A 26,763-nucleotide genomic window follows, 5' to 3' on the forward strand; every position below is an offset into this window, starting at 1 on the left:
TCCTCTTCTCACAGGTCGATTTCTAAGCTTAGGATGCAGTGTGGGACTTCGCTCTTGTGATCCCAAGCCTTGGCATGCATACCTGATTTGTTTTGAGGTAGTGGGGAGGACAACTTTACTCACCCAGTAATCTCGGAGAAGCGCTCCTACTTTTGAAATAGTTCATCTTCACAGTACACCATTAGGAATAATAAACATCCTATGTTTTTAAAAAGGAAGTTTCGAGGCTTGTCTAGTTTTTGTAGCTGATGTAAGTGTATTAGTTTGGGACTTGCTTGTGTATTATATAGGTGTACAGCTCACTGGCACTCTACTTACCTAAAAATAATACAAGACACTCTTAGTCTTCAACTTTTGTCTTTTGGGGAAGGGAATGGAAATCATTGAAGAATTATGTAGTAATTGAAAAATTCAACTTTTGTTTAGAGACATCAAATGTTATCTTAGTGCATGTACTCTGCAGAGTTAGGAGGAGAACTTATGATGACCTAGATGTTATTTTTTCTATTTACCTATAGAGTTAAGGAACGTAGTTACAAGGTAAAAATTAATCTTATTCTGTTGGAGTGTGACTTTAAGGGGGTTATGGCAGAAACCACTTCTAGCTGGAGTCGTTGGGGAAGGCATCGTGAAAGCATTGATGCTTGAAATAGGCCTTGAGGAATGAATAGGACTTGGATCTATGCTGGCTAAAAGAAGGGAGCCACGTGTGTAATTTAATTTTTTTAGTAGTCACAGTAAAGACTCCAAAGAGGATGTTAAAAATAATTTTAATGATCTATTTTATTGAATTTATCCAACCCATTATTTTGGCATTTATTCACTGTTTTTAAAACAATTAGATAATTTTGAATCTTTTTTGTACAAAGTTTTCAAAATCTGATGTACATTTTACATTGACCTTACATCTCAGTTTGGTGTAGCCATATTTCAGATGTTGAGTATCCACCTTCAGCTGAGGGCTAACATATTAGTGCAAAGATGGGAAAGACCTCAGCATGGAGTGATGGGACAAGCAAGAAAACTAGTGATTTGTTTGGAGAGTAACTACAGCTAGCAGAAGAGAAGCTGCAGAAAAATACATCTGGAAAAACAATGGAAAGCTTTTCAACCAGTTATAGGAACCTTTAAAAGAAATCCATGATGTAGACATTGCAAAACTTTTCAGAAAGTGACCCAGCTGTTTGTAACTTGAAGCGTGCTATTTTGGGTGAGTAAGTTGTTGTATCATAAACTGGCTGCAATCAGCTGGCTGAGGGCCCTGAGGGGAAATGTTTCTAGAATTAAAGTATCTTTGGGGAGTTCTTAAGTTAGGAGGATTATGAACAAGAGTATGGTTCACAGGGGCAGAGTGAATGGTTACTGGAAGGTAGCTTTTGTTTCCTTTTAGGGTTCCTATGTCTTTGATATGGCTTCTCATTTTCGTTCATGTCTTATTTTTATAAATAGAGGAACCTTGAGGTATTCTGCTGTGATTTCTGTTCTTCCTCTGTTCTTTTCTAATCTTGCTCTCAGCCTCATTCACTTCACCAGTTCCCTAGAAGTGAGTTTGAATAGAGTCAACAAAGACCTTGGGGTTGAGAGTCATAGGTTCCGTAAATCCTGTTCTCTTAGACCACTTGGTGAATGGATGGTTATAGAATGGGGACTCTTTACTCTTTTTATGAGCGATTAGGCAGTTGAACTTGTTAAAATTATATATCTACCTCCCATCCCCCCCCTTTTTTTTTGAGAGGTGGAGAAACTGCTGGAGCTCCCATCTGCTGGTTCACTCCTCAGCTGCCTGCAATGACTAGAGTTGAGCCAGCACAAAACTGGGAACAAGGAACTCATCTAGGTCTCCCACATGGGCAGCAGGGACAGGGACCTCCTAGAGTCTGCATTAGCAGGAAGCTGGAATTGGGTACCAAAACCAGGACCAGACCTAGGCATAGTATAGTCCCATATGGACTAGAACCAGCATCCATAGGAGATGCCGGTGCTTCAGGCAAGGGCTTTAACCCGCTGCGCCACAGCGCCAGCCCCCCACTTCTAAGATTTTTAAAAAAGATTTTATTTATTTATTTGAGAGGCAGAGTTACAGATAAATGGAAAGAAAGAGATAAAGATTTATTGTCTGGTTCAGTCCCCAAATGGCTGCAACAGCCAGAGCTGGACTGAATTGAGCCAGGAGCTTCTTCTGGGTCTCCCACATGGATATAGGGGCCCAAGCACTTGGGCCACCTTCCACTGCTTTCCCAGGCCATAAGCATAGATCTGTATCAGAAGAGGAGCAGCTGGAACATAAACAGAGCCCATATGGGATACTGGCACAGCAGGCAGAGGCTTAACCTACCACCCCACAGCTCTGGCCCTTACTTGTAAGATTTTTTCACTTGTAATTGTTTTTAAATGCACAGGTTAGAGTTACTAAATGGTTTTTGCATATTAAATAAATGTATCTCAGGGCAGGCATTTGATGTAGTAGTTAAGATGCTATTTAGGACATTCATGTCCCACATCAGAGTGCCAGCTAGGCTCCTGATTCCAGCTTCATGCTAATGGGTACCCTGGAAGGCAGCAGGTGATGGCTAAGCAATTGGGTTCCTGCTACTCACATGGGAGACCTGTGTTGAATTCTTAGCTTTAGCCCCACAGCCAATACAGGTATCTGAGGAGTAGGCTGGTGGAAACAAGCCCTCTCTCTCCCCTGTCCCTCACCTTGAAATTTTTAAAAAATAAATGTATTTTAATTCATTTCCCTCTATATGTATTCAACTGCAAAGGTACAAGGTCATTTACTACATAAATATAGTGAGGTAAGTCAAGTAATTGTGAGGTGCTCAGATGAGCTGCAATTTATAGCTAGTTTATGGGTAGGATTCTTCTGAAAAGAATTGATAAAATATGCTTGAGAAAGCATTTCTGCTGCATAATGCTGAAATGCAAATTCTACTCAGTATAAACCAGACAATGCCGTCCTTTTTATCAGAAATCAAAGTGTAGCAAAAGTATTCATAGTTCAGTAATCATTCATTGTGTACTGGTTACATTCAAGCTGCTGTGTATGATTTTAGAAAAATTTGCAACAGTTTTAAAAATCAGAACTGTACATTGTGGAGCCTTGTTTAGATACTTTAATTTTTTCATTATTTCTAGGAATAATATGTAAAGATATCTTATGAAAATATCTAAATACTTGGTGTTCTGGGAAATTATATGCTGTAGCAGAATAAAATTGGATTAAAGTCTACAATTTGAAAAGAAGTAGTACTTGAAATCACCAAGATATTAAGAATCCCAATTGGAAAGCAAATGCATTCCTTAACGTTAGGTTCATAAGATCAGATTGTTTCTTGTGGAAATAAAAGAGTAGTAAGTTAAAAGCCACTTAGAATAAACTTGTATCCTAAAATATAATGTATATCAATTTTTAGGTATCTGCCTAACCTGAATCAGGGAAATGACTGATTATATAATTTGTTTCAAGTCTCCATCCTTTTTCATGAAGGGTAAAGCCATTTTTTTTGAAGATTTAGTTATTCGTTTGAAAGGCAGAGTTATAGAGGCAGAGGCAGAGAGAGGTCTTCCATCTGCTGGTTCGCTCCCAACATGATTGCAGCGGCCAGAGCTTGGCTGATCCAAAGCCAGGAGCCAGGAGCTTTTTCCAAGTCTCCCATGCAGGTGCAGGGGCCCAAGTACTTGGGCCAACTTCTGCTACTTTCCCAGGCCATAGCTGAGAGCTGGATCAGAAGTAGAGCAGGCAGTACTCAGACCGGCACCCATATGGGATGCCAGCACTGCAGGTGGCAGCTTTACCTGGAGTGCCACAGCGCTCAGCCCCAAAGGAATTTGTTTGATCATTTAGCTGACATAGTTTTTCATAGTTGAGTGGGAATGCTATACTGTGTATTTTGTGTTCTTTTTTTTTTTTTTTTTTTTTTTTTTTTTTTTTTTTTTTTGACAGGCAGAGTGGACAGTGAGAGAGAGAGAGACAGAGAGAAAGGTCTTCCTTTGCCGTTGGTTCACCCTCCAATGGCCGCCGCAGCCAGCGCGATGCGGCCGGCGCACCGCGCTGATCCGATGGCAGGAGCCAGGAGCCAGGTGCTTTTCCTGGTCTCCCATGGGGTGCAGGGCCCAAGCACCTGGGCCTTCCTCCACTGCACTCCCGGGCCACAGCAGAGGGCTGGCCTGGAAGAGGGGCAACCGGGACAGAATCCGGCACCCCAACCGGGACTAGAACCCGGTGTGCCGGCGCCGCTAGGCGGAGGATTAGCCTAGTGAGCCGCGGCGCCGGCCAGTATTTTGTGTTCTTTTAAAGTAGTTTACTATATAAAACTAATTGTGATATTTACTAATTTTAGCTAGAAAATACAAGAATATACTATGCTTTTACATAGAGCCTTACCCTGTGTGTGTGTAGATCTGAACAAAAGCTCTAAGAGAATAGGAGTTTGGGAATTTTTGTTATTGCCTTGTTAGAGATGAGAAGGCAGGCTTAGGAAGCCATCTGACAAATGCAGGTAGTGGAAGATCTGGAACTTAAATATGTGCCTTTTTGTACCTTTTCTGAAGTTATGGCATCGTGTTGTATGAGAAGACTTCAAGGCGTTTATGGAAAATGAAATTAAATGATAAAACTGTAAACTTTATTTCTCAGCATAAGTTCCATCAAGTTCAAGACCTTTTTGTAAGTGAAGATACGCCATTTAGTCCATTCTTGAAGTACTAGGGGACCTAGAAATTGAACTAGTCAGTGCAGTCTTTTTTTTTTTTTTTTTTTTTTTTGAGTTTTAAAAATGTTTGTTTGTTTATATTCATTTATTTGAATATACAGAGTGTCAAAGAGAGGTATCTTCCATCTACTAGTTCACAACCCAAATGCCAACAACAGCCATGCCTGGGCCACCCATTTGCTGTACTTGTTTTTCAGTGAGAATTCTGTCAGTTGAACCAGTTGAGATGTCTGTAATGTGGCTGCTTTTCTGCTGTTAGTTGTCAGTTGTCTTCAACTAGGGCATGAACAAGGTTATTTTTTCCTCACAAATTTGTGTGTATAGTCTGCCTCTATGGCTTCATCTTCAACATCATTTTGTCTTCTCTTAAAAATGAGTTATCCATTTGTAACTGCTGATTTACTTGAGACATCGTCTCCAAAACTTTTCATAATTTTGGGGATTTCAACATTCTTCTTCCCACCTTGTAATGTAAATTTGATGTTTATTCTTACTTCAATTTTAGCAGAATTCATGCTGCTTTTTATAGGGTTTGTTTTCAAACTAATGTGTTACCCTTCTTAGTGACTTAACTAGATCTTGCTCAAACATACATGTTATAACAAGTTAGTATAAATTTATTTTTGTACAAAAAATTTGAAAGCCATGTATAGATTTTTCATGATATGCATTTTCCATAAACCTTTTGAAGACCCCTAGGATATCTCACATTTACTTTAGTGAACACCTATGGAGAGCCCATGTGAAAATATAAAACATATATAAAATATAAAACATATATAAAAATATAAAAACAACTTTGTGTTTTGAAAGAAACACTGTTCAAAGATGTGAACTGTTGAGCATATGTGTCTATTGGTTATCTGTGACACATGTCAGGCTATAAAGGTATGAATTACCACCTGGTCTGTTTTGCATGATACGCAAGAAAGGACAGTACAAAACTGACAGTTTGTATACTATAGCCTTTTCATTTTCATAGTACTGTGTTCCCATTTCCTTGCCAAAGATCACATAAATGGATTCGTTTTTTTAATCTCAAGATATTATGGGACCGGTGCCGCGGCTCACTAGGCTAATCCTCCGCCTTGTGGTGCCGGCACACTATGTTCTAGTCCCGGTCGGGGCGCCGGATTCTGTCCCAGTTGCCCCTCTTCCAGGCCAGCTCTCTGCTGTGGCCAGGGAGTGCAGTGGAGGATGGCCCAAGTGCTTGGGCCCTGCACCCCATGGGAGACCAGGATAAGTACCTGGCTCCTGCCATCGGATCAGCGTGGTGCGCCGGCCGCAGCGGCCATTGGAGGGTGAACCAACGGCAAAGGAAGACCTTTCTGTCTGTCTCTCTCTCTCACTGTCCACTCTGCCTGTCAAAAAAAAAAAAAAAAAAAAGATATTATGGTTACATGCCACATCGTGAAAGTATGTTTTTCTATTTAATGTATTATATATATTTACATTTTATTAGTTTACTATTTGAAAGGGAGAGAGAGAGAGAGAGAGAGATCTTCCAAATGCCAGCAACCGCTGAGGTTGGGCCAGACTGAAAGCAGAAGCCAGGCACTCCACCTGGGTCTCCCACATATATGGCAGGAACCCAAACACTTGGGCCATCACCTGTTGCTTACCAGGTACATTAGCAAGAATGGATTGGAAGCAGAAGCAGGACTTTATCTTAGGTATATTTTGATATGGGGTGAGGGTGTCCCAGGCAGTGATTTAAAGTGCTGTGCTACAGTGCTTTCCCCTATATTTTATATTTAAGATATATCTATATAATGGTATTATATAATTGTGTCTTTTTAATATATAACAAGTAATTTAATTATATTAACTGTGTGTTGGTAGCATGTGTATTAAAAAAATTAGTTTATTTTAGTATTGGAAAAATAAGTATTGGAAAATACTTACGTAAGTATTGGAAAAATAAGAAATTTGCTTTTAAAATAATCCCTATAAGTTATTTCTCCTATCTGGAGTTTCTGGCCTTGGTTTTGAATTATACAAGTGATGTGTAGAAGAAGGTATCTATCTCATGTAAGTGTGTAAGTGCATACCAGAAATTCTTGAGCCTTGTTTTATAAATTCTGTTTAGATTTAATCATCAAAGTGAGTGTCAATGAGATTTTTTTTTTTTTTTTTTTTTTTGTCAAATACTTCATTGAAGGCTGGGACCTAGCTTATAAAAATAAATCCTGTATGGGTGTCTTTGCCCAACTGTGATCCCCAGTAGAGAAGTACCCTTAGAATTTCCCAGATGTTTCAGTATTTTCACTTAATTTGCAATACTTGTTCCTTTATTTTCCATAATGCTGATTCCAAGAAAAGGAATATTGTTGGCACTTATTTTATCATTACATTTTGTATAAAGTGGTAATTTATAGTAGATGTAATGTCTCTCTCTGACTTTTGATATTTTCATCCCATTCTTTTGTCTTAGGCAAAAGACATGCTTTATTTTCAGTTTCCAAGTGAACTGCTTTGGAAATAAAACAACCCTGATGCATTTCTTTGTGTTAGAAAGTCATCTCATGTTATGGAAAGGAACAGTGTTGAAGACTTTGAAAAAACATCCAAGAGAAGAGGATTTAGAGCACTCTGAAGTTAACTGCTCTTTAGTAGACAAATTAGTCTTTAATTTTGTAAGCAAACCTTATGGCAGATACATTGCATTATGCATGTTGTTACAAGAAGCCTTTGTTATTGTTGTTTTTGCTTGTGTGTTCTTTTTACTTTGGCAGCCCGTGAGGATTTCTTTTTAGCAGAGAAAGGGGCATCATTGATTCCATTGGTACAGTTTGATCTACATGGATTATGGGATCAAAACTAAGTCTGTGAGGGTTGACGCTGTGGCATCATAGGCTAAGCCTCTGCCTGCAGCACCAAGGCTGGTTTGTGTCCCGGCTACTCCTCTTTGATCCAGCTTTCTGCTATGGCCTGAGAAAGCTGTGGAAGATGGCCCAGGTGCTTGGGTTCTTGCACCCACATGAAACTAGAAGGTCCTGGCTGCTGGCTTTGGATTGACTCAACCCTAGCCATTGCAGCCATTTGGGGAGTAAATCAGTAGATGGAAGACCTTTCTCTCTGTCTGTAAAACTAAGTCTGTGAAGAAGATTTAAAGCCTCTCCATTGGTAGTTAATTTTAGTAGTTGGAACAACATGTCTGTGATCTCTATCCCCTTTTCCTGTTGTGCAGTAGTGAAATACCCTATAGCTATATTGATTGGCTTGTAAAGCCAAGAGGACTAGATTTAGCACATTCTTTACTTGGCACAAGATCCTTGTTAACTTAACAAATTCTGGTAAGGATTACATTAGTTCATAAGGGAATCTCCCCAAACTGCTTTTGTGTATCTGATACTATCATAAAGTTTCAGTGATTTTTTTTTTCTTTCTGTGTTGGTGAATGGTTTTTTTTTTTTTTTTTTTTTAACCATGGCATCATCCAAATATATCTCATTAAAATACTTGTAAAAAGCATGTCTGGTTCTTGCTACAAATATAGAAAGTATCAAGATTTCACAATTGGGGGCTGGTGCTATGGCGTAACAGGTAAAGCCTCCCCTGCAGTGCTGGCATCCAGTTGGGGCATCAGTTCAAGTCCCAGCTGCTCCACTTCTGATTCAGCTCTCTGCTATGGCCTGGGAAAGCAGTAGAAGATGGCCCAAGTCCTTGGGCCCCTGCACCCATGGGGGAGATCCACAAGAAGCTTCTGGCTCCTGGCTTTGGATCGACCCAGCTGCCACCTTTGCAATCATTTGGGGAGTGGACCAGCGCATGGAAGACTTCTCTCTCTGTGTCCCTCCCTCCCTCTCTCTCTCTCTCTCTGCGCCTGTGCCTCTGCTTCTCTGTAACTCTGCCTTTCATATAAATAAATCTTAAAAAAAAAAAAAGATTTCACAGTTATACTATAATAAGACAGTATGTTTTCAAGGTCTTTTTGGGATGTAATGTACTATTGTTAAAATACTTAGAAAGTTTTTATGGTTTGAGTTAGATATTTAAAAATAACAAATTTCATAGTACATATTAGGGTCATTGAACTCCATCCATATTTGTGTAATAAAATTGCACTCTTTCCATTTCTACCAAATGTCATACAGAATATTCAGGAACTATTTAAGGAGTTCTGTATGTCACTAATTTGTAGCCAGTTTGCTAATAGCAGCAAAATAAGTTGAGACAAAGCTTTGCTGCTGATGTCTAATGGCCAGGGCGTGAAGAAGTACCCAGAAATATGGTGGCACAAATTAAGCCATGAAACCACAACTCAACACATGCAGCTTGCCAATGCTTACTCACTGTCATGCAATTTGCCAGTGCTTGTAACTTGTTAGCTGGTCATTTTAGAATTTTAAAATGATTATTCAAAGTCTTGAGCCAGACTGGCATGGTTTAGTCTGTGCTATAGTTTATATTCTAAACAAATCTGAGTAAACTGCACTCTGGAAGGAGACAGAGAGAAAGGTCTTCCTTTTCTGTTGGTTCACCCCCAAATAGCCACTACGGCTGGAGCTACACCAATCTGAAGCCAGGAGCCAGCTGCTTCCTCCTGGTCTCCCATGTGGGTGCAGGGCCCAAGCACTTGGGCCATCCTCCACTGCCTTCCCGGGTCATAGCAGAGAGCTGGACTGGAAGAAGAGCAACCGGGACAGAATCTGGTGCCCCAGCTGGGACTAGAACCTGGGGTGCCGGCGCTGCAGGCAGAGGATTAGCCAAGTGAGCCGCGGTGCCCGTCTCAACAGAATTTAGATAATAGATCTTGGGCTAGAACCTTGGAATAGCCAGCTAGAATGTAAGCCCTGTGGAGGAATTGGTTTTCTCTCCACTGCTGCATCTTAGTGCCTCACACAGTGGCTACTGTGTAAGTCAATCAAAATGTATTTATTGAAGGTTTAAATAAGAGGTTTGAGTGAAAGAGAAAATGAGATGAGTAGAGACTGCTGTTTTGATGGACTTAAGCAGTAAAAGAAAAGAGGTGACTTTTTGAATGGGAATTAAGACCTTTTGAATAAGTAAATGTGGAAATATTTGAGGCAAGGAGAATAATAATTATAGGTTATATTCTATGTGCTTCTGAATCCTAGAAATATTTTCAGTGATGATTTCTGGGTCCATTTTTTTCTCTTGGCTCTGGTTAATACTGTTAACAGAGTATTCTATACAATAGAAATAATGTCTTTAAGATGTTTTCATAACAGATTTTGGGCTTTTGTTCATTTCCAGTTATTTAGCTTTTGTATTGGTTTTTTTGTGTGTTTCTTTGCTTTAAAGATTTATTTATTTAAGAGGCCAGCGCTGTGTTGTAGTGGATAAAGTTGCCAACTGCAGTGCTGGCATCCCATATGGGTGATGGTTCAAGTCCTAACTCCTCCACTTCCAATCCAGCTTCCTGCTAATGCACTTGGGAAAGCAATGGAAAATGGCCCAAGTACTTGGGCCCCTGCATCCCTGTGGGAGACCCAGAAAAAGCTCCTGTCTCCTGGCTTCAGCCTGGCCCATTGCAGGCCATGGTGGCCTTTTAGGGAGTAAACCAGCAGATGGAAGGTCTCTCCCCCCTCCCTTCCCCTCTCTTCCCCACTCTCTCTGTTATTCTCCCTTCCATCTGCTGGTTTACTCCCCACCAAAATTTATTTATTTGAAAGGCAGAATTTATTTGAAAGACAGAGAGAGGGAGAAACAGAGAGAGAAAGATCATCCATCATGCAGTTCTCTTCCCAAATGGCTACAATGGACCAGACTGAGCCAGGCTGAAGCCAGAGCCAGGAACTCAGCCTGGTCTCCCATTTGGGTGGGAGGGGTCTAAGTACTTGGGCCTCTTCTGCTGCATTCCCAGGTGCATTTGCAGGGAACTTGATTGGAAGCAGAGCAGTGGGACTTGAACTAGCACTTTGATATGGGATACTGACGTCACAGGCAGAAACTTAAATTGCTACATATTGAAACTGGACCTGTGTTTTTATGAAAATAATTTATCTTTGACCTTTGATCATTTTAAGACAAAAAAAAAAAGGTGATGAATTTTCCCTGTTTTTTGTACTCTGTATTTAAATTTAGATTGATTACATATATTATGGGTCCTAAGTTATGTCTCTCTTTTTTGTGTTTTTGTTTTGAGAGGCACAGAGAGAAAAAAAGAGATCTTTCTTTTTTAATAAAGATTTATTTATTTACTTGAAAGCAGAGTTACAGAGAGAGAGAGAGGTCTTCCATCTGCTGGTTCACTCCCCCGTTGGCTGCAACCACTGGAGCTATGCTGATCCGAAGCCAGGAGCTTCTTGCAGGTCTCCCACGCGGATGCAGGGGCCCAAGCACTTGGACCATCTCCCGCTGCTTTCCCAGGCCATAGCAGAAAGCCGGATTGGAAGAGGAGCAGCTGGGACCTGAACCGGCACTCACATGGGATGCCGGCACTGCAGGCTGCAGTCTTACTACGCCACAGTGCCGGCCCCCAAAAAAGAGATCTTTCACTCGCTGGTTCACATCCTAAATGCCCACAACAGCTAGGGCTGAAACGTGCCAAAGCTAAGAGCCCACAACCCAATCTAGGTCTCCTTCGTGGGTTTTAGAGACTTAACCACCTGAGCCATGGTCACTGCCTCCCAAGATGTGCATTAGGAAGCAAGAATTTGGAGCCAGGGTTCACGATATGAGATTCCGTCATCTTAGCCAGTGTGTCTTAACTCCAGTTGGTCTTTTTGAGCTACTATAATCTATTTTTTATTATAACAGAAAAGGATTAGATTCTAAGAATTTTGGAAACTAATGAAATTGATTTAACTTATTTCATAGAGTGAGAGGCTTCATGAATTAAAAATTCCAATGCAGATGATTTTGTTATTAGGAAAGAAATGAAGATGATAGGGGAGTGCTCTTTATAGAATGGTGAGGATTAAAGGGGGTAAGAAATAATGGAGGTGAACAGGAGATGGGAGACTGTGTGTATGATGAGGGAGAAGTGCCGACATGCATTGTCACAAATTCTTTGAAAAAGTTCTGCCAGGTGTTTGTTAGCTAGATGGAAAGGAAAGTTTCGGAGGAGTTGTTGTTGTTATCACTATTAATGTTTTTCTAATATGGCAATATTTGAGCATATTGGCTCAGAGGAATCAGTAGAGAAAGAGAAATAGAACTTAGGAGACAGGGTACAGTTGATTAACTCTGAGGCTTCCAAGAAGTTGCGAAGATAAGACCCAGGTAAAGTTACCAGTCTTAAACTCAAGAAAGGAGGAAAATTGTGTCTGGAAGATCATAGTTGCTTTTTGTTTCTTTGTGTTTGAAACTACTTGAAATAAAAGGGAAGAGATTCTTGGTGACCTGTGTTTTCTCTTTGAAGTAGAGGTCAAATCACCTGAGGTGAAGTGTAGACAAAGCAGTCTGAAGAAAGTGTGAACAGGAGCTCTTCATGCAGCATTGATGCCTAACAGATAATAGGGCATGATGAATTTAGTTAGCATCGTGAAGTTGTCTTATTTTCTCAAGAAATCTGTATTGAGCAGAAGATAGATTCCAAGAAAGCGGAACTGATTAGTTAACCCAGTATGGGGAATTTACAGCTTTCTGAATGTTGAGTATGTTATCAAGAATCTGCTTAAAGCCTTGGGCCATGGAATCAAGAATGAGGACATGGAGTGAAGCCACATGAAAGCTCTCCTATCAGATCCATGCCACCTTTCCACCCTTTGCCCTTGACTCCATCCATAGGAAGTATACAGAGAATACCTCTTCCTCAAAAGCAGTTTTATTCTGTATCCAAAAATTGAACCAAATATTTTTATATTTTTAAAAACTTACATCAAACTTTGTCAAATATGTTTAGGAGACTTTTGTAAACTATGGGTTGAACTTGTTTATGTTCTAAACAAAGAAATATATGTTTAAGAAGAAAATTATTACTTTTTTTCTCCTTGCAAACTTACTATATTTGCTTATTTTAGTAAAAATACACATAATTCCCCTGTCCCAGCAAAAAAAAAAAAAAAAAAAAGAAAAGAAATTAAAACTCTCCTGTAAGTACACCACTAGAAATAAACACTTGAAAAAAAGTTTCTTCCCAGAATGTATGAAGAGTGAGTGGGAACAGTATCCTTTACAGACATCTGTGTTTGAGCATGAATTTTAAAACTTTTCACTTATATATGTCCTTAGAATCATAAACTTATTTCCATGTCAGTAGTTGTTTTTCAGCAGTTCACATTATTTCTTAGAATTTCATCTGCTGATTTAAATCAGTTCTTATTTTGGGACAATTACTGTAGTTTTTCAAGGTTAAGCACTACTTTGAACATGCTTGTAGATGAATCATTTTGCTGATTCTCAGTTATTACTGGGTGAGTATAAATGTTAAAAAGGAATCCATAAATACTTATTGAAATATATCAACATACTCAAGCTGTACTGACTAATGCTATGTGAGAAGTGAAAGCTACCTCTCCTCTTGTTTCTCTGAAAAAGCCACCTTTTGCAATTTTGTTTTGTTCTGATGGATACTACCATATTTCTAAATAATATTTGATTTCTTCATTACTTGGCTAATTAACACTAGACAATATTTAGTGATTATTCAAGAATTTTTGAGGAATTCTTGAGGAATAATTCTGTGCTAAGGAGATGTAGGAAAAGATGAAAGACCCAGACTGAGTTCTGGGTTCCTGGTTTGGTCCTGGCCCAGCCTTGGCTATTGTGGACATTTAGGGAGGAAACCAGAGGATGGATGATCTCTCTCTCTCTTTTTTTTTCTTTTAAAATATTTAATTTTTTTAGGGAACATATTTTTAATTTATGTTATAGTCAAAGGCTTACTGACATCACTAAATACAGAGTTCAAAAAATAAAAAAATAAAAAATCATAGTCCAGTAGGAAAATAGGCACAGGTTATTCACAATAATTAAAGGAAAAGATGTTCAGCTTCACTCAAGTAAATTAATTTTTTTTTTTTGACAGGCAGAGTGGACAGTGAGAGAGAGAGAGAGAGAGAGAAAGGTCTTCCTTTGCTGTTGGTTCACCCTCCAATGGCCGCCGCGGCCAGTGTGCCGCTGCTGGCGCACTGCGCCGATCCGCTGGCAGGAGCCAGGTGCTTCTCCTGGTCTCCCATGGGGTGCAGGGCCCAAGGACTTGGGCCATCCTCCACTGCACTCCCTGGCCACAGCAGAGAGCTGGCCTGGAAGAGGGGCAACCGGGACAGAATCCGGCGCCCCGACCGGGACTAGAACCCGGTGTGCCGGCGCTGCAAGGCAGAGGATTAGCCTATTGAGCTGCGGCACCGGCCTATAAATTAATTTTTTAAAAAAGATTTATTTTATTTATTTGAAGGACAGTTACGGAGAGAGGTAGACACAGAGAGAGAGGTCTTCCATCCACTGGTTCACCCCCCAGATGGCCACAATGGCTGAAGCTAGGCCCATCCAAAGCCAGGAGCCTCTTCTGGGTCTCCCACATGGGTGCAAGGGCCCAAGGACTTGGGCCATCTTCTACTGCTCTCCCAGGCCACAGCAGAGAACTGCATAAGAAGAGTAGCAGCCAGGACTAGAACCGACGCTCATAAGGGATGCTGGCACTGCAGGCCAGAGTGTTAACCTGCGCCACAGCGCCGGCCCCAACAGTATTTAATCTTATAACATATTCTATAGCTTCAAAGTTAGAGAGGCAAGTTTCTACTTGGTAACCCTAGAGCTTTAGATTTGCTCTTTCCTGAACTTTGCAAGCAAAGGAAACAGTTATGTATTTTTCACACTTACTGGAATAAACAGACAAGACCTGTACTTACGTATTTTAAGACCATAGCTGAATGTCTGTCACATTTGTGCCAACCTTTAGCTTGTAAGGTCAGTAGAAAGCTGCCCACAATCAAAGAAGACAAAAATAATCATACCCCACCAGACATGCATTTTGTTTTTTTACTTTTCAATTGTACATATTGCTTGTTCAAAAGTAGAAATTTGCTTAGGGGAGGAAGAATTTATTTGATTGCTAAATACTATTAAATTCCTTTCTCTGCTTGATCCTTCTGTGAATTATTTAACTTCATATTTTTTAGCTCTTTACTACTTACTTTACAAGCGCATGGTTTTCTTACTTTTACAAGTGTATACCTGAACCTTCAAATACTTTGTTCAGAAGATAAGGTTATGTTTAATTATTTAGGTTTGTGAGAGGTCTCTTTTACCAAAGGTGTAACACTTTCTGATCTCCAAAGGAGCTCTTTCTGTGATTTTGCTGCTGGAGACTGTTTGTGATTCCCTGGGGACAGCATCAAAGACTCCAACAGCAGCTGTTTCAATAGAGATGTGCTTGTACCTTATTTGTGATTTAAAAAGTGCTTTGAGGATTGGACATTTTGCCCTCAAATACTAGCTTTGTTGTTTGTAATAACAAGGGACTTGGCAAAGTTACTTCAAAAAGAAAACAAGCATTTTTCAACAGAAATAGAAAAATTCTAGTCCACTTATTTGGTAACAGAACTCCATCTCATTAAGTGATATTTTCAGTCTCTCATTTCATTTACTCATTTTATTATTCAAGTATGTGTTATTTAATCATCAGTGATGCCATTAAATTTTCTTCATTTCATAGTTACAAACTGTCCCTTCAAATCCTAGCAAATTGTCTTGTACATTTTAGGTAGCATGTAACAGGTAAACCCCAGTCTTTATCAACCAGAAGCCAACAGTAGACTTGAAATCTCTTTCACTTCCAACATTTTGGTAACCGTATGGCAAAAGAAGAAAACTTCCTTGTGTATTTTATATTTATCTTCTTTTCATAGGAATTTTCAGTAGCTTTGTGATGGAACCTTTTAAATTTGATCAGTGCTTTTCTGTTGAATATGATCCCAAGTGATTACATTTTCATTTAATTTTTTTAAGGAAGTAACACTTTATGAAATTTATATTTTTAAACTAATGTTCTTAGAATCCTCTCAATAGGGGAGGCTTAATTTATTGAGAGAATGAGGAATGGGAAGAATCTACTTTCTTCAAAATCACAAAAATGGTAGGAAATCCTGATTTTCTGATCTTAGTGGAATGATCTGCCTTTTAGGCTGCTTCATAAGTATGTTGGATAGGAAGCAGTCCAGTAGAAGACTCATAGAATGACAGTCGCTTTAAATAGCACTGCACTCTGGCTTCAGAATCAGCTCTTAAGGCAAAAGGTTCTGGCTGAAAAATCCATCAGAACATTTCAGGCATGGAAAGCCAAGACACTGTGGCAAAAAGTATCCTACATGAAGGGCCTCAGTGGGTGAGACCCCAGCAGAAAGAAGTGGTCATCAAAGAAGAATGTACATTTCTCTGAAGGGAAGAGAGAACTTCTACTTTGCTTATGGCATTCTATAAATATGGAAGGAGTTTATGGATTCAAAAGGCTTCCATAGCCCAGGCAGCTCATGTCAAGAGCCTTGGGTGATCACTAACATCATACATAAGAGTGTTAATTGTTTTTTTTTTAATAAGATTTATTTATTTATTTATTTGAAAGTCAGAGTTACACAGAGAGAGGAGAGGTAGAAAGAGGTCTTCCATTCGATGGTCCACTCCGCAATTGGCCGCAATGGCCAGAGCTGTGCCAATCCAAAGCCAGGAGCTTCCCCTGGGTCTCCCACGTGGGTGCAGGGGCCCAAGGACTTGGGCCATCCTCCACTGCTTTCCCAGGCCACAGCAGAAAGCTGGATTGGAAATGGAGCAGCCAGGCCTCAAACCGGTGCCCATATAGGATGCTGGCACTTCAGGCCAGGGTGTTAACCCGCTGTGCCACAGCGCCAGCCCCAAGAGTCACTGTGCAAGAACTTCCCATGCAAGACCTCTGTCCTAAAAGAGTTGGATTATGAGAGTTTATAGTAACACTTGTTTGCAAAGATTTACCTTGTTTTAATGTATTAAGTGGAGGATATTTTCTATGTCTCATAAGCTATAGTAATGTCTTAAGTGCTCACAAAAGATGTACCATTCTTGGGTTCTTCTTCAAAGTTAACTAAGCGTCTCAAAAAAATATATAAATAAACTTCAGGAAAAACTACTGTTTTTCCTTATTGTAAAAATAATCCTTTTGGTGTTCTATTGCACAATAGGGTAACAATAGTTAACATAGCATACTGTACCTTTGTCCTGACTGTTGATGTACAATTTAATACTTTATCCCTTTTAGTATTTTTTTTGTTCTAGTTAATACTATTGGTTGAACTCTGTAATCAGCACACATTTATTCTTAGGTGTTGAAATTTAACTTAAAAGTGATCTTAAATATAAGAGAGGGAAGAGATGTACAATTTGGGACATGCTCAATCGGACTTGCCCCAAATGGTGGAGTTAGAAATATGCCAGGGGATTCCAATACAATCCCATCAAGATTGCATGTACCAATGCCATCTCACTAGTCCAAGTGATCAATTTCAATTCACAATTGATCACACTGATAGGTCTAAGAGTCAAAGGGATCACACAAACAAGACTAGTGTCTGCTAATACTGACTGATAGAATCAAAAAGGGAGAGAACGATCCAACATGTGAAGCGGGATACACAGCAGACTCGTAGAATGGCAGATGTCCTAAACAGCACTCTGGCCTCAGAATCAGCCCTTAAGGCACTTGGATCTGGCTGAAGAGCCCATGATAATATTTTAGGCATGGAAAGCCAAGACACTCTGGAAAAAAAAAAAAAAGAAGAAGAAGAAGAAGACCTAAATGAAAAGTCTCTGCGAGTGAGATCCCAGTGGAAAGAACAGGGCCTTCAAAGAAGTAGGTACCTTTCTCTGAAGGGAGGAGAGAACTTCCACTTTGACTATGGCCTTGTCTAAATAAGATCAAAGTCAGCGAACTCAAGAGGCTTCCATAGTCTTGGCAACTCATGACTAGAGCCCAGGGAGACTACTGATGCCATAAACAAGAGTGTCAAATTGTTAAATCAACAACAGGAGTCACTGTGTACTTACTCCTTATGTGGGATCTCTGTCCTTAATGTGTTGTCCAATGTGAAGTAATGCTATAACTAATACTGAAACAGTATTTTACACTTTGTGTTTCTGTGTGGGTGCAAACTGATGAAATCTTTACTTAATATATACTAAGTTGATCTTCTGTATATAAAGAGAATTGAAAATGAATCTTGATGTGAATGGGATGGGAGAGGGAGTGGGAGATGGGAGGGTTGAGGGTGAGAGGGAAGTCATGGCGGGGGGTGGGAAGCCATTGTAATCCATAAACTGTACTTTGGAAAATTATGTTTACTAAATAAAAGTTTAAAAAAGTAAAAAAAAATACTGTATTTTTCTAAATAACTAGAAGAAAGACTTTTGAATGTTCACACTACAAAGAAATCTTGAATATATAAAGCGATGAGTAATAATCATCCTAATTTAATCATTAAAATGTATGCATGTATCAAAATACTACATTGTACCCCATAAATATGTACAATTATTGTTCGTCAAAAATAGAAATAATTTATTAAAATTATGTTGGAGATTGCCTGGCTGAATTATGAACTTTTAAAAACTGTGCAAATTTTAATGTATGTGAAAATTATATACAATGAAACCTCTGCTTTTCAAAATTCCTAGGAAGTTAATTAATTTAATTGGTTGTTTTCTAGCTTAAATAAATACATTTGTGAAAGTTTAAAAAATTATAACTTTAGTCATATGCAAATGAAAATAAAATTCATTTCATACTTTAGTCCTTACACATTAGAAACTGAGCATTGCCTACTTGATGATGTGGTGTTTTTCTTTTGCTTTATATACTAGGAGAGCCTTTTTTATTCCTTAAACATTTATTGAATACTTGCTATAAGCCAGGCAGTAAGCAGGTTTTGCTATACGTATGTATTAGTCTTAGATTGTATTGCTTTGAATTCTTGGCTCAATTTTATGGTTTCTCCTTCTTGCCACTAGTTAGTGTTGAGATCAAGAACATGAATTCAGAAATCAGACTGCTGAAATTTGAATACTGGCTCTTCTACGAATTAGATTTATTAAACATGTGAAAGAATGGTAATTTTTTAATACCATAGATGCTTTCTTCACTTGCCTCATAAATGTACAAAATCCCTCTAAGCCTCAATTTTTGCATCTGTAAGTGGTGTTAGCCATGTAACATACCTTATAGGATTATTGAGAGAATAAAAAAAAAAACAAAACTGAAGTGTTTGGAACCATGCCTGGCACATAGTGCTATATGAAGTGTTGTTACTACTACTGTGAATACTATTGTTGCCTTACCTCACAATGCTGTCAATTTGCTTATCTCATCCTGTCTTTTTCTATTTGTCTAATTTAGCAAAATATCACCAAATTTGTTAGAACTAAGTGCAAAACAGGGATAGATCAATTGTATGAAATCTGGGCTTCCCATCCAAGAAAACCAAATGTATGAATGCCATATGCCTTGCCCTTTGCCCTTGTGTTTTGGCTGCTGGGAATCATAGCTCTTGATAGGCGGTGCATGCAAATGAATCTTGAATAAAAAAAAGTATGAATTAAAAAGTTTATTTTAATTAAGAGGACTTCTTTTTTAGGGAAAAAGATCTTGAAGAAGCTCTGGAAGCAGGAGGTTGTGATCTTGAAACTTTGAGAAATATAATTCAAGGGAGACCACTGCCTGCTGACTTGAGGGCCAAAGTATGGAAGGTAACTGGAAACTAAAGTAAATAAAATATAATCACTTAAATTATATTTAAGTTATTTTTAGCTGTCTGAATTACAGAAGATTTTATTAAATGAGCATGCCACATCTAGAAAATTTGTCAAAACAAGAACTGCTAAAATGTGTATTTCTATGGCATTGGTATGTTTAATCATGATGGTTTAGGTTTTACAAATAAATTTTTTGGTGGTTATTAGAAATGATTTTTATGAGAATTGCTTAATGAAACAGGGAAGTAAAACCAATGAATAAAATAGGATATGCAGTTGCATATATGGAATGATCTCAGTTATGCTCTAAAGAAAAGGAGGTATGCCTCTGGGTGTTAGGGTTACAGTAGATTTTTGTTTGCTTTATTCTCCTCATTTCAGCTCTTCTCCAGTAAGTGTGTGTTTTCCCCCATGCGTAATATATTTAGCACAGTGGAATTGTAATTATTCATAGCATTCTGAATTTGTTATTTTAGAAATGTAGGCCGGCGCCACGGCTCAATAGGCTAATCCTCTGCCTGTGGCACCGGCACATGGGGTTCTAGTCCCGGTCAGGGTGCCGGATTCTGTCCCGGTTGCCCCTCTTCCAGGCCAGCTCTCTGCTGTGGCCCGGGAGTGCAGTGGAGGATGGCCCAAGTTCCTGGGCCCTGCACCTGCATGGGAGACCAGGAGAAGCACCTGGCTCCTGCCTTCGGATCAGCGTGGTGCGCTGGCTGTGGCGGTCATTGGAAGGTGAACCAACGACAAAAGGAAGACCTTTCTCTCTGTCTCTCTCTCTCTCTGTCCACTCTGCCTGTCAAAAAAAAAAAAAAATGTAAACACATAAAATATAGAGATTTGTGTAATGAGCACTCATGTACCTGGTTACCTAGCTTTAAGTGTTACCAGCATTTGGCCAGTCTTGTTCGATTGGTATCTCTATCCTTTCCTCCTCACCTCACTCACTGGAGTATTTTAAAGCACATCTTTGGTAGCATACCAGAGTCTCTTAATATGAAAATCTGAAAGATAAAGACTCTTTAAAAAAAAAAAAAAAAACACAAAACCACTAAACACTCTTCCTTAATATTACAAAATGATTTGCTCGTTGTCTCGTATCTGTATTTTTACAGATGATTTGTTTAAATCTGAATTCTAGAAGGCCCTCCCTTGTATTTAGTTGATATGTCCCTTAAACTTCTTTTCATTATTGTAGCATTTTTTAATATACTTTTAAAAAAACCTTACAAATGGGCCAGCGCCGCAGCTCACTAGGCTAATCCTCCGCCTTGCAGCGCCGGCACACCGGGTTCTAGTCCCGGTTGGGGTGCCGGATTCTGTCCTGGTTGCCCCTCTTCCAGGCCAGCTCTCTGCTGTGGCCAGGGACTGCAGTGCAGGATGGCCCAAGTCCTTGGGCCCTGCACCCCATGGGAGTCCAGGATAAGTACCTGGCTCCTGCCATCAGATCAGCGCAGTGTGCCGGCTGCAGCGCACCGGCTGCGGCGGCCATTGGAGGGTGAACCAACGGCAAAAGGAAGACCTTTCTCTGTCTCTCTCTCTCACTGTCCTTTCTGCCTGCCAAAATAAATAAATAAATTAATTAATTAAAAAAAACCTTACAAATGGCAAGAAAATTTCTCAGTTCGTTATTCTTCTGTATAATAATGGTTTTTTTTTTTAAGATTTATTTATTTGTTTGTTTGTTGAAGAGCAGGACAACAGAGAGAGAGGCAAAAGGCAGATATTCCACTTGCTTGTTCATTCCCCAAATGGCTGCAACAGCCAGGTCTGCGGCTAAAGCCAGGAGCTGGGGAACTTCATCCTACCTTCCCATGTGGGTGGCAGGGGCCCAAGTCCTTGGGCTGTTTTCCACTGCCTTCCCATGCCTATAAGCAGAAAACTAGATCAGAAGCAGAGTGACTGGGCTTTGAACCAGCACTTCAGTATGGGGTGCTGGCATTGTAAGCAGCACTTGACCTGCTGCACCATGTCACTGGCCCTTCTTCTGTATAATTTTTATTGGTACATGGCACAGTTATACTTTTCATTTTTAATATAATATTCTAGAGACAGGTATTTGGTGCAGCTGTTTAAATCACAGCTTGGGATTCCTACACATATATCAGAGCACCTTGTTCAAATGTTGGTTACTCCATTTCCCATCCAGCTTCCTGCTAATGTGCATCCTGGGAGGCAGCAGGCAATGGATTAAGTAATTGGGTCCCTGCTACCTTTGTGGGAGACCTGAATGGAGTTCCTGACTCCTAGCTTTGGTCTGTTCCAACCCTAGTCGTCACGGCCATTTGGGGAGTGAGTCAGCAGATGGAAGATCTCTCTCCTTGTCTCAAATAAAATGCAATCGTTTGATTAATCCAAAATATGTCACTTTCTATGATTTTAAATTTGAAAAAAAGGTGATTGCTTGAAATAAAATTAAATATATGAATATATAATTAATGTATAATTATTTTGTATAATTTTATTCACTTAACATAAATTAAAATCTAACATAGCAGGGTTATTTTTCAAAGATTTATTAATTTGAAAAGCAAAGTTATACAGAGAGAGAGAGATGGAGAATGAGAGATACCTTCTACCCACTGGTTCACTCCCCAGATGACCTCAATGGTTGGGGCTGGGCCAGGCCAAAGCCAGGAGCCAGGAACTCCCAGGTCTCCCACATGGATGGCAGGGGCCCAAGTGCTTAGACCCCTGCACCCTTATTGGGAGATTAGGAGGAAGCTCCTGGCTCCTGGCTTTGGATTGGCGCAATTCTGGCCGTTGTGGCCCTCTGGGGAGTGAACCAGCAGCTGGAAGACCTCTCTCTCTGCCTCTGCCTCTATGTAACTCTGTCTTTCAAATAAATAAATAAATCTTAAAAAAAAAAAAAAAAAGAGGGCCGGCGCCACGGCTCAGTAGGCTAATCCTCTGCCTTGCAGTGCCGGCACACTGGATTCTAGTCCCGGTCGGGGCGCTGGATTCTGTCCCGGTTGCCCCTCTTCCAGGCCAGCTCTCTGCTGTGGCCAGGGAATGCAGTGGAGGATGGCCCAAGTCCTTGGGCCCTGCACCCGCATGGGAGACCAGGAGGAAGCACCTGGCTCCTGGCTTTGGATCGGCACAGTGCTCCAGCCTTAGCAGCTATTTGGGGGGTGAACCAATGGAAGGAAGACCTTTCTCTCTGTCTCTGTCTCTCTCAATGTCTAACTCTGCCTGTCAAAAAAAAAAAAGTAGAGTAGCCGAGACTCAAACCAGTGGTTGCTGGCATTGTAGGCAGTGGCTTACCCTGCTATACTACATTGCCAGCCTGATTGTGTTCATTTTTTTTTTTTTTTTTTAATTTATTTGCCTGAAAGGCAGAGAGACAAAAGCAGAGGTCTTCCATCTACTGGTTCATTCCCCAAATGCCTACAATAGTTTCAGTCTGGGTCTACCATGTGGGTGGCAGGGACCCAAGTACTTGAACTATCACCTGCTGCCTGCCAAGGTGTGCTTAACAAGTAGCTAGAATCAGAAGCAGAGCCAGTACTCAAACCTATATGCTCTGATAAAGAATCCTGGCATCCAAATGGCATCTTAATTGCTGCACCAATAACCACCTCCTTTGTTCGTTTATTTTAATGAGACCAAGTGCTGATCATTGGGTTCTTTGTGATCTTTGTTGTTAGTCCTAAATTCAGGCCTTTCACTATTGTAGTATATTTCCTAAGAATGAGAGATAATATATGGAACAAGTTGTTTTTTTTAAAAAAATCTTTCTTCCAGATTGCTCTGAATGTTGCAGGAAAAGGTGACAGTTTGGCATCATGGGATGGTATTTTAGATCTGCCAGAACAGAATACTATTCATAAAGATTGCCTGGAGTTTATTGGTAAGTTTAATAATTACTTTATTTTTTATTTTATTTTATTTTTTTGACAGGCAGAGTGGACAGTGAGAAAGAAAGAGACAGAGAGAAAGGTCTTCCTTTACTGTTGGTTCACCCTCCAGTGGCTGCTGTGGCCAGCGCGCTGTGGCCGGCGCACCGCGCTGATCTGAAGCCAGGAGCCAGGTACTTATCCTGGTCTCCTATGCGGGTGCAGGGCCCAAGCAGTTGGGCCATCCTCCACTGCACTCCTGGGCCATAGCAGAGAGCTGGCCCAGAAGAGGGGCAACCGGGACAGAATCCGGTTCCCCGACCGGACTAGAACCCGGTGTGCTGGCACCGCAGGCGGAGGATTAGCCTACTGAGCTGCAGCGCCGGCCAATCATTACTTTTAAACAGCAAAAATTTTTGGAAATAATTTCTGAGTAGAGTGATTATCTTGTTAAAATTTGTAAAGACCTTATAGTTTTAGAACTTTACATTTAAATTCTTTTTGAAATCAAGTTTAATAATTTTAAGAAAGTTCTAGTTTTTACTGCTTTTTTTTAAGTTTTTTTTTTTTTGGTTTTTTTTTGCTTTTTTTTTTTTTTATCTGAAAGGCAGAGTTTCAGAGAAGCAGAGGCAGAGAGAGAGAAAGGGAGGTCGTCCATCCACTGATTCACTCCTCAATGGATGCAATGGCCAGAGCTGAGCCAGTTGAAGCAAGGAGCCTGAAGCTTCTTCCAGGCTACCCACGTGGGTGCAGGGGCCCAAGGACTTGGGCCATCTTCCATTGCTTTCCCAAGCCATTAGCAGGGAGCTGGATCAGAAGTGGAGCAGCCAGGACTCGAACCCATATGGGATGCCAACACTGAAGGCGAAGGCTTAACCTTCTATGCCACAACACCAGCCCCTTTACTGCTACTTTTACATTCTGTGATTTTCATGTACATTTTGTTGTAGTCTTAAACCTGGCTTTTGTATAATTAATTAATTGTATGATTATATACAATCCTCAAAGGAGAGTTTGTTTCATTAGTTTTTCTGTAACTCTGAATCATAATCTGCTATAGAAACAGTGCTATAAATCATGGGTTAATAGGTTTCTAATCACCCCCATGAAGTAAATTTTAATTTACAATATAGACTAGTTAGTTCATACTTCTCTTTTTAAAATCTATCTGTAGTCTATTGGTGTGTTTTTACTTTTCTTTCCATCATATTTTAGTTAAATTATTGACACAATAGAAACACTGCTGCTAAAATGAGCAAAAGAAAGGGAATTTGGTGAATGAATCCCTTTCTCTCCGCTTTAGTAAAGCTATAGTGGCAGCTGCCCATCATAGGGTAGATGATAATCTGTCTAGAAAGCACATTTTTGCTTTCCAGGTATATAGGTTATACCTATTTTTGCATACCCCTCTACTTTACACTGGCCATTACTATATTTAATGCTGTACATCAAGTATTATTAAGTGTTAGTGAATATTGTCTTAAGAGACCAGATAGGAAAACACATACTTATATGAAACTGATTGTTACTGTTAGTTTTCTTTAGAATGCTATCTTGCTTAAAGTTAAAAACAAAAATATTACAAAGAACTTTGCCTATTTTGTTTCTTTGGGTTTTGGATATGTGAACCAATGATTACTGTAAGCATGGGAAAAAATGCTTTTAGGTGGTTTTACTTTGTCATGCTCTAAATGCATTAACAGGGTTTATGTTTGTAAATAAAGAGTAGGTCCAATAACTTGAATAACATTATGTTGACATTTATTTTCTAGATCAGCTTTCAGTGCCAGAGGAAAAGGCAGCAGATTTACTTTTGGATATTGAATCTGTAATTACCTTTTATTGTAAATCACGTAACATTAAATATAGCACATCCCTCAGCTGGATACATCTGCTGAGACCACTGGTGCATCTTCAACTGCCACGCAGTGATTTATACAACTGCTTTTATGCTATCATGAATAAGTACATTCCCAGGTAAAGTTTTTTCTAATAGTTTTTAAAAATGGATAAAGATTTAGTGTGCCTTGAACTAAAGTTGTAGATTTACTTTGATGATAAGGTGTAAGATTCAAATAATTCTTTGGTGAAAGTAGAGATTTGAATATTTTCATGATTGTTAACATTTTTTAACAGATTCTTTAGTTAATGATTTGTGCTTCTAGAGTTTATGTATGTAGCATAATTCTTCAGGTTTATTTGATGGTATCTATTTCTTTTTTTAATTTTTTTAATTTTTTTGACAGGCAGAGTAGTCAGTGAGAGAGAGAGACAGAGAGAAAGGTCTTCCTTTTGCCGTTGGTTCACCCTCCAATGGCTGGTGTGCTGCGGCTGGCGCACCGCGCTGATCTGATGGCAGGAGCCAGGTACTTATCCTGGTCTCCATTGGGTGCAGGGCCCAAGCACTTGGGCCATCCTCCACTGCACTCCCGGGCCACAGCAGAGAGCTGGCCTGGAAGAGGGGCAACCGGGACAGAATCCGGCGCCCTGACCGGGACGAGAACCCGGTGTGCCGGCACCGCAAGGCGGAAGATTAGCCTAGTGAGCCTCGGCGCGGGCCCTGATGGTATCTATTTCAATTTCTTTTCCTATAAAATAAAAATAACATTACTGTGTTTAAGTGAAAAGATTTTTGTAATGCGGTCTTATTTGAGGTGCAGGGGTTACAGGTTGGAATGTGGTCCTAGAAATATAGACATTGAAGAAGTTAATTGAAGTGTACTGAGTATTAGGAAGATGATATTTGGAATGCTATGAGAATATATAATGGGTGGTGAAATATTGATATATGTGACAATATAGATGAATCGTGAAAACATGATAAGTAAAATGAAAGTCACAAAAAATCACATATTATATGGCACCATTTATATGAAATGCCCAGACAGGTAGATCTATAGAAACAGAAAGTAGATTAATGGTTGCCAAAGAGTGTTGGGAGGAAAATAAATACTTCTTTGTAGGGTGATGAAAATGTTCTAAAATTGATTGTGGGGGCTAGCGCTGTGGAGTAGTGGTGACCTAGTTTACCCTGGAGGTCATGGATGGATTATCTGGGATAGTGATGCTTTAGTTGAGACCAGACAGATATATAGGTAGTTGTGGGTGGAGATCATGGTAGGAAGGTGTACTCATGAAGCCAGAAAGAATTATAATTTCCACTGCTGTGGAAAAGAATTTTAGGCCGGCACCGCGGCTCAATGGGCTAATCCTCCTCCTGCGGTGCCGGCACCCCGGGTTCTAATCCTGGTCAAGGCACCGGATTCTGTCCTGGTTGCTCCTCTTCCAGTCCAGCTCTCTGCTGTGGCCCAGGAGTGCAGTGGAAGATGGCCCAAGTGCTTGGGCCCTGCACCCCATGGGAGACCAGGATAGGCACCTGGCTCCTGCCTTTGGATCAGTGTGATGCGCCGGTCGCAACGCGCGGCCGCAGCAGCCATTATGGGGTGAACCAACGGAAAAAGGAAGACCTTTCTCTCTGTCTCTCTATCTCACTGTCCACTCTGCTTGTCAAAAAAAAAAAAAAAAAAAAAAGAAAGAAAGAAAGAAAAGAAAAAGAAGCTAGACTTTTTTTTTTTTTTTTTTTGCCAATT

At 40.0% G+C, this 26,763-nt stretch overlaps 1 protein-coding gene across 7 annotated transcripts in view; it reads left to right on the plus strand.

Annotated features, from left to right (window-relative positions):
• The window catches only part of TBC1D23 (TBC1 domain family member 23), an 83,998-nt gene that overhangs the window by 1,549 nt on the left and 55,686 nt on the right, over positions 1 to 26,763 (plus strand). For all 7 annotated transcript variants that reach the window (XR_016233071.1, XR_016233070.1, XM_089331559.1 and 4 more), the window contains exons 2-4: positions 19,223 to 19,334; positions 23,082 to 23,187; positions 24,946 to 25,150. Coding sequence is in view for 4 of the 7 variants with exons in the window: in XM_089331559.1 (XP_089187685.1) it covers positions 19,223 to 19,334; positions 23,082 to 23,187; positions 24,946 to 25,150 (423 nt within the window). In the remaining 3 variants the exon portion in view is untranslated. The remainder of the gene's footprint in view (positions 1 to 19,222; positions 19,335 to 23,081; positions 23,188 to 24,945; positions 25,151 to 26,763) is intronic.

This window comes from Oryctolagus cuniculus, chromosome 4 (assembly GCF_051225735.1).
Source record: "Oryctolagus cuniculus isolate XC-2025 breed Fujian yellow rabbit chromosome 4, ASM5122573v1, whole genome shotgun sequence".
Lineage (NCBI taxonomy): Eukaryota > Metazoa > Chordata > Mammalia > Lagomorpha > Leporidae > Oryctolagus > Oryctolagus cuniculus.